This window comes from Balaenoptera borealis (genome assembly GCF_965194805.1).
Source record: "Balaenoptera borealis genome assembly, chromosome: 18".
Taxonomy (NCBI): Eukaryota; Metazoa; Chordata; class Mammalia; order Artiodactyla; family Balaenopteridae; genus Balaenoptera; species Balaenoptera borealis.
In genome coordinates, this window is record NC_138877.1 from 20,455,784 (window position 1) to 20,472,972 (window position 17,189).

Below are 17,189 nucleotides of genomic sequence, written 5' to 3' on the forward strand. Positions count from 1 at the left end.
AGAAGAGTGGCACTGTTTTACATTTCTGTCGATTTCTTTCACATCTAGCTTAATAGAAGAGAGCTAGACTCTCATATCTGCTTTGCATTCAGTCAGCTACAGTATCACACAACATGCAAACTCCTCTGTACACTCAGGAAAGAATGAGAATGAAAAAAGCAAATGAAGTCTTCATATGACAAAAACAGCTTTAACCCTGAGGACCCTTGAAAGGGTCTTGAGGACTTCCCTGGGCCACACTTTGAGATCCACTGCCCTAGTCTAATCGCATTTTACACATAAGGAAGCTGAATCTCAGAGAGATCAACTGAGATCCAAAATGACAGGGCCTGTTAATGATGGGATACAGATCCTGGATGGTGTTTGCTCACTTCCCTTGCTTTAGGTTCTCAATCGGAAACCTGGGAAATACACCCTAAAGACCTGTCCTGTTTGCTCTAGTTGCAGGGACTGTCGCAATATATTACCAAAAATTTTTTTGATTTAAATAAAACAAAAGAGGAAAATCAACAAATGTGATAAATTCTGCAACAGGCATACCGTGTTAGCACCTGAATTAGGTTCTCTATTAGAACTGAAACACTAAGACAAATTCTGCACTCTCCTCCACGCACACTGGTAATGACAAACAGCACAGTCAAACCACAGAGTAATACGGAAAGCAGAATTACCACAACATCACCATTTATCACATTTTCTGAGTCTGAAATACAATTCATGACACAATCCCTGAAAAATTTTCACAAGTACGGGCTGAAAGGGTATTGGGTATATTAAGAGACTCCAAATAAATTACTGGCAATCATGTGGGACTTTTCAGCTAAAATGTAGATATTTTTCATTCTTTAACAGGACCTTATTTTGCCTTTTATGTATGGGTTGGCCAAAAAGTTCCTTTGGTTTTTTGGGTAAAAATAAAAGACACATTTTTCATTTTCACCAAGAACTTCATTCAACAACATATTCACCCTTTTGTTCCACTACCTTCTGCCATTTTTCAGGCAACTTCATAATTCCATCTTCCCAAAACTTTTTATCTTTTTGAGCAAAGAACTGTTCCAGGTGCCTTTTACAGTCTTCCAGGGAATTGAAATTTCTTCCATTAAGAGAATTTTGTAAAGACCGAAATAAATGGAAATCCGAAGGTGCAATGTCTGGTGAATACGGTGGAGGAATCAGAACTTCCCAGCCAAGCTGTGACAGTTTTTGCCTGGTCATCAAAGAAACATGCGGTCTTGTGGTATCCTGATGGAAGATTATATGTTTTCTGTTGACTAATTCTGGACGCTTTTCGTCGAGTGCTGCTTTCAGTTGATCTAACTGGGAGCAGTACTTGTTGGAATTAATCATTTGGTTTTCCGGAAGGAGCTCATAATAGAGGACTCCCTTCCAATCCCACCATATACACAACATCACTTTCTTTGGATGAAGACTGGCCTTTGGTGTGCTTGGTGGTGGTTCATTTCGCTTGCCCCACGATCTCTTCCGTTCTACATTATTGTACAGTATCCATTTTTCATTGCCCATCACAATTTGTTTTAAAAATGGAATGTTTTCATTACGTTTCAGTAGAGAATCGCATGCGGAAATACGGTCAAGAAGGTTTTTTTCGCTTAACTTATGTGGAACCCAAACGTCAAAGCGATTCATATAACCAAGCTGGTGCAAATGATTTTCAACGCTTGATTTGGATATTTTGAGTATATCAGCTATCTCCCGAGTGGTATAACGTCGATTGCTCTCAATTAATGTCTCGATTTGATCGCTATCAACTTCAACTGGTCTACCTGACCGTGGAGCATCATCCAGCGAGAAATCTCCAGCACGAAACTTCGCAAACCACTTTTGACACGTTCGCTCAGTCACAGCACCTTCTCCATACACTGCGCAAATCTTTTTTTGCGTTTCAGTTGCATTTTTACCTTTCTTGAAATAATCAAGCATAATATGCCGAAAATGTTGCTTTTTTTCTTCCATCTTCAGTATTAAAGTGGCAACACAAAAATTCACCAATTTTGATAAGTTTTTTAAATACACGTTGATATGACAGCTGTCACAATACAATCCAACAAAATTGTTTCTAATGAAGTTAAACACAACTAAGCACTACTACAGCCATCTTACAGGAAAACTGGACGAACTTCTTTTTTTTGGCTAACCCATTAAAAAAAAAAAAAAAATCAGGGAGTCTCCTTGTTCACCTCTAGGTGATTTCCTTTGTATCCTACCAGATGATCCAAATCTTCTTTAAATGGATCGTAGCCTTGTTCCTTTAAACAACGTAGTGCCCAGAAAAGCTGGTCCAGGGGAGGAAATTCTTCCCAAGGAACCCACTCCCAACCTAGAAAAGAAAGGTATCAAAGCAATTTCTTTAGATGAAAGGAAACAAAGGATATTTATTTTGGCAAGTTAACCTATACTAAAAAAAATTAATTAAATTTAAAAATGATTTGCTACTAATAAAATGAAGTGCAATAGTGATGCTATGCATTAGCTTGGCTATACAAACATAATTTGCATTTAGAATGAAGATCTTAAGAAGAGAATGATGATCATTTAAAACATGCTGTTATTTGAATATGAAGCCAAGTTTACAAAGGCCATATTGTAGTAAAACCCAGATTTAATACCATTCAATTTTCATTTAAATATCTGGTTAAACAAGACTCACAGAATTTTATATATTGCATTGATACTACAGGTTAAACTACATTAAAATAAGCCAGTTTCCTCACCTACAAAATAAGGTAGATTACAAAATTTCTAAGCATCCTCCATTTCTTAAAAAAGTAATGGAAGCTGTACAGAGAATAAAAAGTATTCTCTGTGCTGTGGTATATTTTAGATAGAAAGACAAGAATGGAAGGAGTTGTCTTCTTAAAAATCCACTCAAATGTGAAAGATTTAACAGTGTCTATTCATTGTAAAGTACATGAAATCCTAGAAAAATATTCTAGGGGATGGTGTTTTCTCTGATGATTTAAATGTAAATAACATGAAAGCACAGATGCCTGTGACAGGTGAATTTTTAAATATTATGATATTAATAATACCGAAATATAATGATTATTAGAACTCCATGTTCTAAATTAGTTTATGATTACATGCATATATCTATGTGTAAGTACTGTTTCTTCCCTTCAGTATTTCTCTGCCTATAAAATACAGGTATGTAATTTCACTCCGGCAAGGCAGGGGACAAAGAATCCATGAAATTGGAACAAGCTGCTGAAGGGCTGATCAGCACCTGTGACCACACAGTGAGAGAGAGAGAGAGAGAGGGAGAGGGAGAGGGAGAGGGGGAGGGGGAGGGGGAGGGGGAGGGGGAGGGGGAGGGGGAGGGGGAGGGGGAGGGAGACATTCACAATGTGTTGCAAGATGCTCAATTAACTGAGTCTCAAGAGAGCTGAAGTAAAGTTTATCCTAGGGGCCCCCTAGAAAATGAAGCATCTAGATTATCCTTCTAAGTATAAACAGATGGCTGGAGGAAACTGAAGCAGGTAGTCCAGATCCAGGACCTGATGAACATGGGGCAGAGACTGCATGCTTATATTATAAATAAAACGAAGACCCCCGAGTGCCTGCACGTTGGCCAGGTTATCAGCTCCTCCAGTGAACCTGGTACAATCCTGCCTCCCACTTCTTAAGGCATGAATAATTTTTGTTGTACCCTAGACCAGCTGAAGGCCTTTGGATACTTTCTGTGTGTTTCTTTGTGTGACATCGTGATATAAGAAATAGGTATTTGGTCTTCATCCCTGTTTCCTGGCAGGGTTCCTAAAATCTTTGTAATTTCCTGAGTGATAGGGATCAGAGGAGCATCTTTTGTTTTCCGTAATAAGCTCCTTTCAACCAAGGCTGAGTTTATGCTAATGAGATGGCTGGTGGCTGGGGACCCCTAGAGAGTTTCAGGATGGGGGCTGGTGACCAGAAAGACCCAGGCATGATCACAGGGTTGCAACTTTCAGCCCACCTCTCACCCCACACTCCACCTTAGGGGTGGAGAGAGGGGCTGGAGACTGAGTTAACAGCCAATGGACATTGATTTAACCAATCACAGTAATAATAATCCCATTACATAGGAACCTCCATAAAAACTCTACGCAACTGGGTTCAGAGAGCTTCCGAGTTGAACACATCGAGGTGCTGGGAGGGTGGCACGTCCAGAGAGGGCATGAAAGTCCTGTGCCCCCTCCCCAGACCTGGCCCTGCCTCTTTCATTTGGCTGTTCCTGAGCTGTATCCTTTAAAACAAACTGGTAATGTAAGGAGAGTGTTTTCCTTAATTCTGTGGGACATTCCAGCAAATTATCGAAGAGGGGGTTGTGGGAGCCTCGATTTATAGCCAGGCAGTCAAAAGTACAGGAGGCCTGGACATGAGATTGGCATTGGAAATGGGGGCAGTCTCATGGGACTGAGCTCTTTAACTTTTCGGATCCAAGTAGACAGTGTAAGAATTGAACTGAATTATAGGACACCCAACTGATGTCTGGAGAGTTGGAGAATTATTTAGTGTGAGGAAAAAGTCCACACATTTGGTATCAGAAGTGTTGTGAGTAAAAACAGTTCAGACTTTGCTAGCTCATTTTAAAGGATTCCAAGTAGTTACCTATTTTATAAAAAATCTTATATGACTCAACGGGCCTTCGGGTAGAACATGCCTTTCTGTTCATTCAATCAAGTCAGTCTGTAAAACACTTCAGACATGATTTATTCATTCTAGTAATGTCACTTCCTTCAGGCTCCGCACACATGCCCCCTTCTCAGAAACCCTCCCTGACCACCCCACCTGACACAACACCCACATGTCACCATCTTTACACAGCTTTACTTTTATTCTTACTCCTATCGTTACTATCATAGAATATCTGCTAATTTGTTGCCTTTCCCCCCAGATAAAATGTAAAGTCCAGGAGAGCAGGGACTTTGTTTTAAACACCACTTTTTCTTTAGTGCTTAGAACAATGTCTGGCACACAGTACTCAGCACGTATTTGTGAATGAAAAGATTTTCCCTATTAGAGGAGAAATTAAACGTTTAAAGGAGTGATCCTACACAAGACCACTTGGATAAGGTTTCCTACGGCAAATAATATATTGAATAAGTTTGATATTTTACTCTTTAGTTCCTTTTATCGTGCAGTTTTATGAAATTTGAAGAGAGATGATACATGCAAAGCTCCAAGAACAATGCTTAGTACACAGTAAATAACAGAATATCAGTTATTGTCATTGAAGCTTTCAGAGCACTCAATTCAACATAGAAGGTAACAGCTAAGTGTTTTGTCAGGTTAAGCGTTCTCTATAAAAGAAAGTTTTACCTCTCTTGCACATGTGAGAAAACTGAGGAAGGCACGTTAAATGTTTTGCTTAAAAATCACAGTGTGAAACAAAACTAAACACTAACAATAAAACTAACATTTACTGAGTACTTACTGTGTTCACTAGGCCAGGCCCGCTGTATGTATTAACTCATTTTATCCTTACAACAACGCATCTGAAGTAGGTACTATTGTCACAAGTGAGAAAAGAGGCCCAGAGACCTAAATAACTTGCCCAAGGTTACAAACCTCTAAGTAGAAGAACCAGGATGAGAACCAAGTAGTCTGGCTCTAGGCCCAGTTCTCGTTCCTGTTCTGTCCTTACGTATCCAGGATTTAAGTATACTTGCAGTCTAACTGAAGTATAATTATATTCTAATCTAATTCTCTTCCTATGGCAACATAATGTAATCTTCCTTCAGACCATATGCTCTCACAGAAAATGCATTATTTATAATTCTCTTACTTTCATTTTTCTCAGGCTCTACATTCTTTGGTTCTGAATCATGAGTCACGTCCACCTCTCCTTTCATTAAAATAGTGACATAATGGTAATTCTCTTCCTCAACGAAAGAATTCACAACCGAGGCAAACCGAACATTTTTCAGGTTTAGAGCTGCTTCTTCCCAGGTTTCCCTTTGAGCACATTCTTCCCAGCTTTCACTGAAAAACAGAAACACACCACTGTATTCAAGTCTATTTATGCATTTTTTTTTTGCCATGAAATTCCTGGCTAGAAATTCCTAGCGTAAAGCAAAAAGAGCTGTAATTGGTTCACGCTTTACAACAATAAATCAACAACCCTCCTCTGACACTCTGTTTATCCTGTATCAAGTATCTGAAGACCAAAAGGACTTCATATTGAACAAAAAAATGAACATTTAGCCAATTCAGCACTAGTTCATGTGCCTGGAAGCAGCATGCAACCAGGAGGTGGTTTAATATATCAGTTAAGAGCACAGCTTTGGAGTCAACTAGACCTGGGTTTGAGTTCAAAGTCCATTATTTTCCACTTTAGACAAGTAAGAAGATAATGCTACTTTCTCATGGGGTTGTTTTAAGTGTATCAAGAAGTGGACACTGTCTTTTCTGAAGGCTCAGAAGGCTCAAAATTGAGGGCAATAGGCAACAGGCATTCATGAAATATTAAAATACACTGATGTGATTAGTTCACCTTCAACGTATGATCCATAATAACTAGATATTGACAAAAATGCTGATATTCCAAAAGTTAAAAAACCTGTATATAAATTAAAACATTTCATTGCAGTTTTTATACAGGAGACAAGATTAAAAATATATGATATACCCCTTTAGAAATTGTTCCAAATGAAATTTTATACAATCAGATAAAATATGAGTATTGAATGAAAACAAATATTATTAAAATAAATCATTAGTGTGATTCAGTTTTTCTAAAAGTCATTTCATACGCACTTTAGATTAAATTTCCAAATATTTATGAAGCACTTTAGTGTGATATTCAGCAAAAAAGAATACTGTTTCATAGGTCTACCTCAGTGCATCAGAGCAGAGGTGTAGGAGGGAAAGAGCTCTTGGGTTCAGTCTGAAATGTGTCCCGTGGTGTTTAGGGATGCACGTGAATACACAAGGTGATGCTCATTCCCACTTTAGGAATTTGGAAGGCAGGAGAGTGGCTAAAGCAGCCCACGATGGCTGAGCAGAGAAAATGGGCAGCAGTGAAAGCATCCTTTCCGACGTGTGTTTCCTTTGGGCCAAGCAGATGCTACAAGAGACTGCTGGGGGCCCCATCAGAAAGAAAATGTAGCATGGTGTGCTAACAGCAGGAGCTGGTGGCCAGCGTCACAAAAAGCCAGTCACCTATGTCAGGGAACTGTGCAGTGTAGAAATCCTTGTAGGACTTCCAACCAACCAATAAACACACCCTAAGAAAGAGAGCACGCAGACTTCCCTGGTGGCGCAGTGGTTAGGAATCCGCCTGCCAATGCAGGGGACATGGGTTGGATCCCTGGTCCGGGAAGATCCCACATGCTGCGGAGCAACTAAGCCCGTGCGCCACAACTACTGAACCTGTGCTCTAGAGCCCGCGAGCCACAACTACTGAGCCCGTGTGCCACAACTACTGAAGCCCGCGCACCACAACGAAGAGTAGCCCCCGCTCGCCGCAACTAGAGAAAACCCTCGCGCAACAACAAAGACCCAACGCGGCCAAAAATAAATAAATAAACTTAAAAAAAAAAAGAAAGAGAGCACGCCTTGGAATACTGCGCCCAGAGGGCACATAACATAGATCACAGCGGCAGCACTCAGGCAAAAGATTTGCCCCCTCCCCTCCTTCCTCAACACATCAGAAAAAGAAACCAGAAACAGTGAGAAGAGGAGAAGGTAGAGAAAGCAAAACAATGGCCCACACCTCCTTTCCCCACTACAAAGGAAAGCTAAATGCCTGGAAGAGGATCATAATAACCAAAATATGATTTACTTTTATAATCAAGTGAAAGTGAGACAGGCTGGGACTGGGACCCTTTATTGCAGTGCTTGCACCTGGACTAACATCTCCTCTCCTTGAACAACAGAATATAAAGAAACTATAAGGGACGACGAAAAATAACTGCACCCATGTACAGTTGGGGCAAATTATGAACAAAGATACAAAAAGGCCAAACCCAACTGCCACTTTTGAGGCGCCAGGAGCAAAACCAGGGTACCACACACGACACAGGCACCTGGCACCACCAAGGGGGTGGAGAGATCACCTAAGCCACCCCTCCAGCCCACACCACCTATCCACTCCCACCCTCACCCCGTTTAAGGGACCAGCTCGCCCACCTCAGAGAGCGAGCAAGGGCACCTGTTACTTGTTCTCTCTCATGCTGTAGCATGAGTCCCAAGTCTTGCCTGAATTCCTTTGTCTGACGTCTTATCAATTTCTATTGATTAAAGAGTTCAAGAACCCAGGCTGGTAATAAGAGGAAAACCACTGAATTTGCAGAAAACGTCATGGAGAAGCAGAGAAGGGAAAGACAAATCATGTTTGAAGACAATGAAAAGAGAAAATAAAGCCACTTCCTTCCTGTTTGTTTCCCATCGATTTAGCCCACTCAGTTTACCAGTTATACAAAGATAAGTGAAAGCACACATGTGAAGAGCTTAGCATAACACCTAGCACTTGGTAAAAAGGTCATTAAAGTTCAATTTTGGCCATTATCATTCAATATGAGTCAAGACTCCAGTACTATCTTGTGTTACTGTTAGGACAGATATCTCGAACCACTACTCTAGTAAACATTCTAAATAGTGCTTAATTTGTGATCTAACTTTGGCTAATGCTCCCCCGCCCCCCAAACTGACAAAGTACAATATGGTGTGCTTGTCTGGGCAAGTTGATTCTTAATCTAGGCATTTTATTATTTATTAAGTGATAGCTTATCTTAATTATCTAAAAACGAGAAACTTATTGATGCTTTAAAAAATTCTGAAGACCATTTAAACAATTCCCTGTGCTAGAAGATAAGAATTCCATATTCTATAAAGATCTAAGTCTGATTAAAAGGCACTAGGATCAAGTCTCTACTTCTAACAACCACTTTATAAGAAATAGGTGAATTAGTAGAATATAGTCATAATGTGAGAAATTCAAATGACCCATATTCAACATGGCATAGGAAAAAGGGGAGGGCAGGTACTGCTAGATTAAGAGACTTAAACAAAAATGTATCAATCACATGCAACATGTGACCTTCCTTTAATCTAAATTGGTACAAAAGAGTAAAAAGACATTTTCAAGACAACTGCAGAAAATGGTAAAGACTGGGTAACAGATGCTATAAAATATTTTAAGGTTTGAAAATGGTATTGTGGTTACTTTTTTTAAAAAGCCTATTACAGATACATACTGAATTATTTAGGGGTGGTATAATAAGATGCCTGCTTTCCTTTAAAATAGTTTAGAAAACAAGGGGTGTGTGTGTGTCTGTTTGCGGGGAGGGAGGCGCAGTAAAGATGAAACAAGAACAAACTGAGTAACGGGTACATGAGGATTCACTGACTATTCTATTTCTATGTATGTTTGAAACTTTCTATACAAAAGGAAAAACAAGCTCTGTGTCTTGAACGCTTTATTCTCACTTTGAGATAGATCATTTACCAGAGCGCTTGGCACCTGGACAAAGGTAGCGACTAAAAATAACTGCACGCATGCGCAGTTGGGGCAATTATAAACAAGCTATAAAAAGGCCACAAACCAACTGCCATTTCGGAGCTGCTGAGAGCAAAGCAGGGTACCACGCACGATTCCCACACACAGCACCACCAAGGGGTTAGGCGGGCCACCTAAGCTGCGCCTCCTGCACAACCCGCAGATCCATCCCTATTCTCACCCCATTTAAGGAACCAGCCCACCACCACGTCCCCTCCAGGGGAGCCGAGCAAGGGCACCTGTGTCTTGTTCTCGCTCCCTCTTGCCATAGTACGAGCCCCAATAAAGCTTCGCCTAAATTCCTCATCTGGCATCTTATCAATTTCTATTGATTAAAGAGTCCAAGAGCCTGGGTGAATCCACCTTCTAGCACAATCTCGGCCTTTTTTCACTCTTGTGTAGAACTAACTTTCTTTGTCGGTCTGACACATCATCAAATCACAATATGCCAAAGCAGAGAGGGACCTTAAGGAGTACATCATCTAACTTCCCCATTTTAAAGAGAGAGAAACTGAGGCCCACAGTTTCAGTCGCCCATTCGCTTGGTTAGAGCGCAACTAAACTTACTGGAGCAGGAAACACGGAATATATCCATGTGCGTTTAAATCACCAGCAAACCGTGCAAAAGCCTTAACTGGCAGAACTACATTGACCGCGGCCTATAAACACCAACTTCCGGTCTCTCAACTGCGAGCAGTAAGAAAAACACAACTCACCAGCCAACTCCCAGACGCGTCAGGTATCGCGAGGAGCTGATGGCGCAGGCGCAGCTCACACGGGAACGAGGAAATATCTCCTTCAGCCATACCCAGCGCAGTGCCCCCTCCCGGCCCGAGAGGAGAAAAGAGGAACGCGCGAGAAACGACGCAGCGTCGACGCGCACGCACGGACGCACGCAGGGAGCGAGGTCGTCCTTCCCGTGCACGTCCCGCTTTCCCCGTCCGCCAGGCGGCTGCTTACCCGAACTCCAAGTGGCCCCCGGGAAGTTGGAAATTGCCGGCTCCAAATGACCCTTTCCTCCTCCCCAGGAGGACGCAGCGAGGATGCCTGCAGCTGGTCACCACTACTCCTACCCCGACTCCTGGGCGTCGCCCCCGCGTCTCCGCACTGGCCGTCATAGCGCGAGAGGACCTGGCGGGCCGCGGCCGGAAGTGACGTTCGCTTTGCCCGCCCCCGGGGTCGCCGCCAATCTCCCTGAGCAGGTGAGGGACCGCAAATCACTGTGGGATCTCCCGGGCCTTCGCCGCTTTTCCTTTGTGCGTGGTGTCTCTCCATCACCTACGGGTCCAAACTTGTGAAGGTTGTTTCCTCCCGAGAGACTGTGTGGCCAGAGTTTGGCTTTAACTAATGCTGTTTACTGTTGCGCTTTCAACATTCATTATTTCTCTACTCTCAGATTCCTCCATGCACTTAACCAGCCACCTACTTTTATAAACCTCTGTGTCTCTGCACTTCTTTTTTTTTTTTTTTTTTTTTTTTTAATAAATGAGCTTCACCGTAGTAAATTCATTCCACTATAGCTCAAATCAGTGTGGTACCGGAGCAAGGACAAATAGTATAGAAACATCCTGGTATGAATAATGGGAGTATTAACAAATCATGGGAAGAAAAGCACTAATCAGTTATGCTGGGACGAATTAGTTACCTATTTAGGAGGAAAAATAGACGCTGTTCCAGTTGTTTGCATGCCATGCACCAACAAAAAAATCCCGACTGAATCAGAGTTGTAATGAAAACAAACTAAGAACAAATGACTGGTTTCTGGTTGGAGACTTTTTTAAAAAATTAATGTAAATTAAGTTTTACTTCTAAAATAATGTGCATATAATTTTTAAAAGTCAAATGGTACAAAAACTGTAAGAAGAACAACCTTACTTTCTAGTCATGCTTCCATTCACTTTTAACTTTTTGTTTGGGGGTGTTTTTGGTCCCTGCATGCCCAGTCTTAGTTCCTGGACCAGGGATCAAACCTGTGCCCCTGCATTGGGAGTGCAGAGTCTTAACCACTGGACCGCCAGGGAAGTCCCTACTTTTAACTCTTTGAACTGTTATTTCTGATATTTGCTTATATTTTTTTAAGTAATATGCTTATTCTGCATGTTATGGTAAATGAAGACTGATTAAACATTTTTATAGCATTTCTCCTTCCACCCAGAAACTCAACAGCCTTCAGTGTGGTGTGCACCACAAAAATACTCCATGATATTTTCCCAAATAAAAATTGGCAACATATGAAAAGGATAAATCATCACGACTGAATGGGGTTATTCCCAGAAATACAAGTCTGGCTTGAAATTTGAAAACTCAATCTATGTAATTCACCATACTAAAAGAGGGAGAAAGGAAACACATATTATCATTTTAATAGATGCAGAAAAGAATGTGATAAAATTCAGTACTCATTCAAGATTAAAAAAAAAAAAGCAAACTAGAAATAAAAGGGAATTTTAACAACCTTAGGTAAGGTATCTACAAAGATCTACAGCTAACATCATATTTAATGATTGTTAGGGCTGAATCATGTCCCCCCAAAATTCACATTTTGAAATCCTAACCCTCAATACCTCAGAATATAACTGTATTTGTAGACAGGATCCTTAAAGAGGTAATTAAGTTAAAATGAGGTCATTAGTATTAATCCTAATCCAATATGAGTGGTGTCCTTAAAGAAGGGGAGATTAAGACACAGACACAGATACAGACAGAAGACCATGTGAAAACAGGAAGAAGACAGCCATCTGCAAGACAATGAGTGAGGCCTCAGAAAAAGCCAACCCCACTGACACCTTGATCTTAGAATTCTAGACTCTAGAGTTTGAGAAAATCCATTTCTGTTGTTTAGGCCACCTAGTCTGTGGTACTCTGTTATGGCGGCCCCAGCAAACTAATACAACAGTGAATGACTAAGATTTGAGAGAAGCAAGGATAGCCACTCGCAGCACTTTTAGTCATCATATTGCTGGAGGTTCTAGTTAAAACTAGAAAATCAAGAAAAATCACTAAAGGATAGTTAAACTGGAAAAGAAGTAGCTGACCTTATTCACAGACAATCCTAAGGAATCCACAAAAAAAGCTACCAGAATAAGTGAGTTTAGCAAGTTCATAGGATTCAAGGTCAATATATAAAATCAATTATATTTCTATACACTAGCAATGAATAATCAGAAAATTCTAAAATTACCATGAAAAATGGAAAATATAAAATACTCGGGGCTTCATGGTGGCCCAGTGGTTAAGACTCTGCGCTTCCAGTGCAGGGGGTGCGGGTTCGATCCCTGGTCAGGGAACTAAATCCCACATGCTGTATGGTGTGGCCAAGAAGTAAATAAAATAAATGGACATGCTACTAAACAGCATGTACTAGACAACAATGTGGTGTGCTCCAAGGACAAGGAACAAGATAAACTCAAAGGGTCAGTATTGCCAGAACAAAGAGTTACAGGACTCCTATCACTGTCAGAATGTGACCATTGCAATGTCCCAGAGCCCTCCCAGGCAGCATGCCCTGTCCCTTTCCCATCCCATATGAGGAAAGACATTTGCCCCGTTCTTCTCCCGCTCCCCACACTGAAAGTATACATACTCTGCACACTCAGCAGATGACTTACAGGTTCCCTGGCTATGAAAACAGACCAGAAACCCATGCTCATGGTCGACTTTCCCTGGCTACCAGGAGGTTGGCCTGCTGTTCTTGCAGAAACTCTTCTCTTGAATAAACTATATCTTCCTTACATTCTGCCTTGTGTCTGGAAATTCTTTTCCAACCTGTGCTAGGACCACGATGAAAAATAAATGTTTAAAAAAATTTTTTAAATAAAATACTACAAGGTAAATTTAGCAAAAGAGGTTCAAGACCTGTACACTGAAAACTATTAAACCTTACTGAGGGAAATTAAAGAAGATTTAAAGAAATGGGGAGAAACACTGTGATCATGAATCAGAAGACTCCATATTGTTAAGCTATCAATTTTCTTCAAATTGATTTGCATAAACTCAATAAAATCCTAACCAAAATGCCAGAAGGCTTTTTTTTTCCCAGTAGAAACTGACAGGCTGATTCTAAAATTTGTATGGAAATACAAAGGGCTAGAAAAATCAAAACAATTAAAAATTTTTGGAGGATTCATACCACCTGATTTCAGACTTAGGATAAAGCCACACTAATCAGGAGAGCATAGTACGGGTAAAAGCATAGACACATAAATCAATGGAAAAGAAGAGAGAAACCAGAAGTAGACGTATGGATTTTTGGTTAACTGATTTTTGAAAAATTTTCAAAGGAAATTCAAGAGAAAAGATAGTCTTTTTTTTAACAAATGGCGCTAGAACAATGTGACATATGAATGTTAAAAAAAAAGAAAAAGAGCCTTGATCTATACCTGGCCCCATGTATAACATTAAAATGGATTGTAAACCTACATAAAAACAGCTGAAAGTATAAATTTTCTAGAAGAAAATATAAGAGAAAAGCGTTGTGATTTTGGGTTAGGCATAAACTTCTTAGATATGACACCAAAGGCATGATCCATAAAAGAAAAATTGTTAAGTTGGACTTCCTCAAAATTTAAAATTTACTCTCTCTGAGAGACACTGCTATGGACTGAACTGTATCTCCCCACAGACTTATACGTTGAAGACCTACCCCCCAATATATCTGATTATGGAGTCTTTAGGAGGTAATTAGATTTAAATGAGATCATGAAGGTGGGATCCTCATGATGGGATTAATGACTTTATAAGAAGAGACCAGAGAGCTTGATCTCTGTCTCCCCACCATGTGCAGAAACAGCCAGAAGGTGGCAGTCTGCAAGCCAGAAACAGAGCTCTCACCAGGTACTGAATCTGCTGGCATCTTGATCTTGGACATCTCAGCCTCCAGAGCTGTGAGAAATAACTATCTGTTGTTTAAACCACCCAGTCTACAACATTTTATTATAGCTGCTGAGCTGCTAAGACAAAATATTTAAGAAAATGAAAAGACAAACCACAGGCATGGGAGAAAATATTTGCAAAGCATATTTCTGCTAAAGGACTTGGACCTAGAATATGTAAGGAATCCTCAAAACCCAACAATAAAGCAAACAAGTTAATAGTAAATAGGGAAAAGAATTGAAAATATATTTCACCAAAAAGAAATATGGGTGGCAAATAAGCATGTGAAAAGATACTCGAGTCATTAAAAACTTAAACTACACTGAGGTACCGGTACACATCTATTACAATGAATAAGATTAAAAAAAAGAAACCAGAAAAACTGGTATTACTAAGTACTGCTGTGGATACGGACTAGTTAGAACTCTCATACATCGTCGGTAAGAATGCAAAATGGTACAAACACTGGCAAACGATTTACTATTTCATATAATGTTAAGCATATGCTTATCACACAACTCAGCGGTTCCATTCTTAGATATTTACCCAAGAGAAATGAAAACTTACCTTCATTCAAACACCTGTATGCAAATGTTACAGAGGCTTTATTTATAATCATCAAAAACTGGAAATAACTCAAATGTTCTTCAACTGGTGAATGGATAAATCTACTATAGTACGTTCACACAATGGAAAATGACTCAGCAATGCAAGGAGTGAACTTCTGATACACTTAACAACATGGATGAATCTCAATTGCATTATGCTAAGTGAAAGAAATCAGATATAAAAAGCTACCAGCTGTTTGGATCCATTTGTATGACATTCTGAAAGAGGTAAAACTATGGACACAGAAAACAGGTCACTATCTGCCTGGAGCTGAGGGTATAAGGAGGTTGACCACAAAAGGACACGAGGGATTCTTTTGCGTGAAGCAACTGTTCTATGTCCCGATTGTGGTGGTGGTAACATGGCTATGTGTTTGTCAAAACTCAGAACTGTACTTTAAATGGGTGAATTTTATAATATGTAATTAAATCTCAACAAATCTGAGTTCAAAAAAAAAAAGAAAAATGCACTGTGGACTTGAGAAAGGAAAAGTCAAGATGCCATTCAGCAGTGGTGAGATTCAAGACATCGCAGAGCTAAACTGCTCTTTTAACAGTATCAGAAGTTGTCATCCTTGTGGGTGGAGTTGTGTAGATGATGATGTCTCCCAGAAGGCTAGCCTTAGGCTGGAGCTGAGGGGAGACAGGTTCCTCCTCTCACTGGGCCTTAGAGGATTCAAGGGGCCTGAGCTCTGGGGGGATGGGGCGTGATGTTCATGGTCACAGGCATCTCCTGTGTTAAGGAGAGTAGGGTACTCCTAAAACATGGTAGGGAGTCCGGGGCTAAAAGGAGTGGGTAGGTAAGGACATTGACATTCAGAAGTCATATTTAGTAGACAGTTTAAAGTTTTCCTTTACTATATTGTAATTCCATTTTGCTATCCTGAAACCTTCAATAAAGTCTAGTTATATGTTACAACCTGGTCTTAACTTGCTTTGCAGGGTTGGGATGGGCCAGGGTTTACCTTCAAAAAAGAAAGGCATAGGGCCAGAGAGCTTTGAGGTCAAGGAGAATATCTTTGATCTCACTGCCCCGTGTACTCAGGACAGTGATTAACACATGAGTGCCCTATAAATGAATACTTGAACGAAAGCTTCTCTCCTCATTATCATTTAAGCAAACTAGAAAACAACTTCTCTCAAAATCTTTATGCTGACTTATGTGAAATACAAATGGTTATGAAAGGAAAAAGGCACTGAACTGATGATGTTTAGGACTCCTACAAGAGAAACGTACATCAGCCCACATAGATGCTACTTATTCTAATTAGAGAATCCACATACCAGAATTCCTTTCTGCAGGACCCCCAACCAGTTGAACAGGGTATACCAGTAGTTATTGCAACATGAGAATCTGACAGAGCTTTTTATCACCACATCTCCTCCTAGTTTATCCAGATTGCCAGCTGAAGGGTAGAGTACTCAGGCCCAGGGGCCCCTCCCCTGCCCAATTCCAGGACTTTACCGGGAGAGCGCCCTTCTCCTCCTGCCCATCCACGTGGAAATATTGCACACTCAGCCTGGAGGGTTCCCAAACTGACTATTTTGTCCAGCTTCAGTACATCTTTTTTTTTTTGGCCCACACTGCGCAGCTTGTGGGATCTTAATTCCCTGATGAGGGATCAAACCCACGCCCCCTGCGTTGGAAGCACAGAGTCTTAACCACTGGACCACCCGGGAAGTCCCAGTACATCCTTATTTTAATGAAAGCCTGTTTAATTTATTTTCCATACCTCTTCTATTTATTTATTATAATTGAATCAGCTTTTTACCAGAAGGTCATCTGATCTTACTTTGCAATTTATACTTAGACTGAGAATATTCCTAGCAATGAATTATGAAGTAGGCCCTCCTTTATTTTCTGAAAAAAAAAATCTAACTAATACAGTTAGGGCATAAGATGGAATGATACAGTTAAAGTAATGCTTTTTCCTCTTTCCTTCACCCGTAACTCCTACTCAGGAGCTTGATTTGGAAGAGAGCCCACTGTAGCTGGATCAATTCCTTCACCCCACCCTGCCCTGGACAGTCCTGTGCTGATTGGATGTCCTTAGTCCTTATCCCACACCCTTAGGTAGTATGGTATGGTATGTATTGCAGAAGAATCACAAATATAACACACTGCAACTCAGACATGCAAAAATAATGACTTTCTTTCCCTCCCTCCCTCCCTCTTTCTTTCTTCCTTCTTCCTTCCCTCCCTTTCCCTC

At 40.5% G+C, this 17,189-nt stretch overlaps 1 protein-coding gene across 1 annotated transcript; it reads right to left on the reverse strand.

Annotated features, from left to right (window-relative positions):
- Positions 1-926: 926 nt before the first annotated feature.
- NUDT15 (nudix hydrolase 15) lies at positions 927-10,699 on the reverse strand. Its single transcript, XM_082365731.1, has 3 exons — positions 10,460-10,699; positions 5,786-5,982; positions 927-2,341 (listed from the first exon to the last, which is right to left on the reverse strand). The coding sequence occupies exons 1-3, from the start codon at positions 10,615-10,617 to the stop codon at positions 2,181-2,183; spliced, it is 516 nt and encodes a 171-aa protein (XP_082221857.1). The 5' UTR covers positions 10,618-10,699; the 3' UTR covers positions 927-2,180.
- Positions 10,700-17,189: the final 6,490 nt, after the last annotated feature.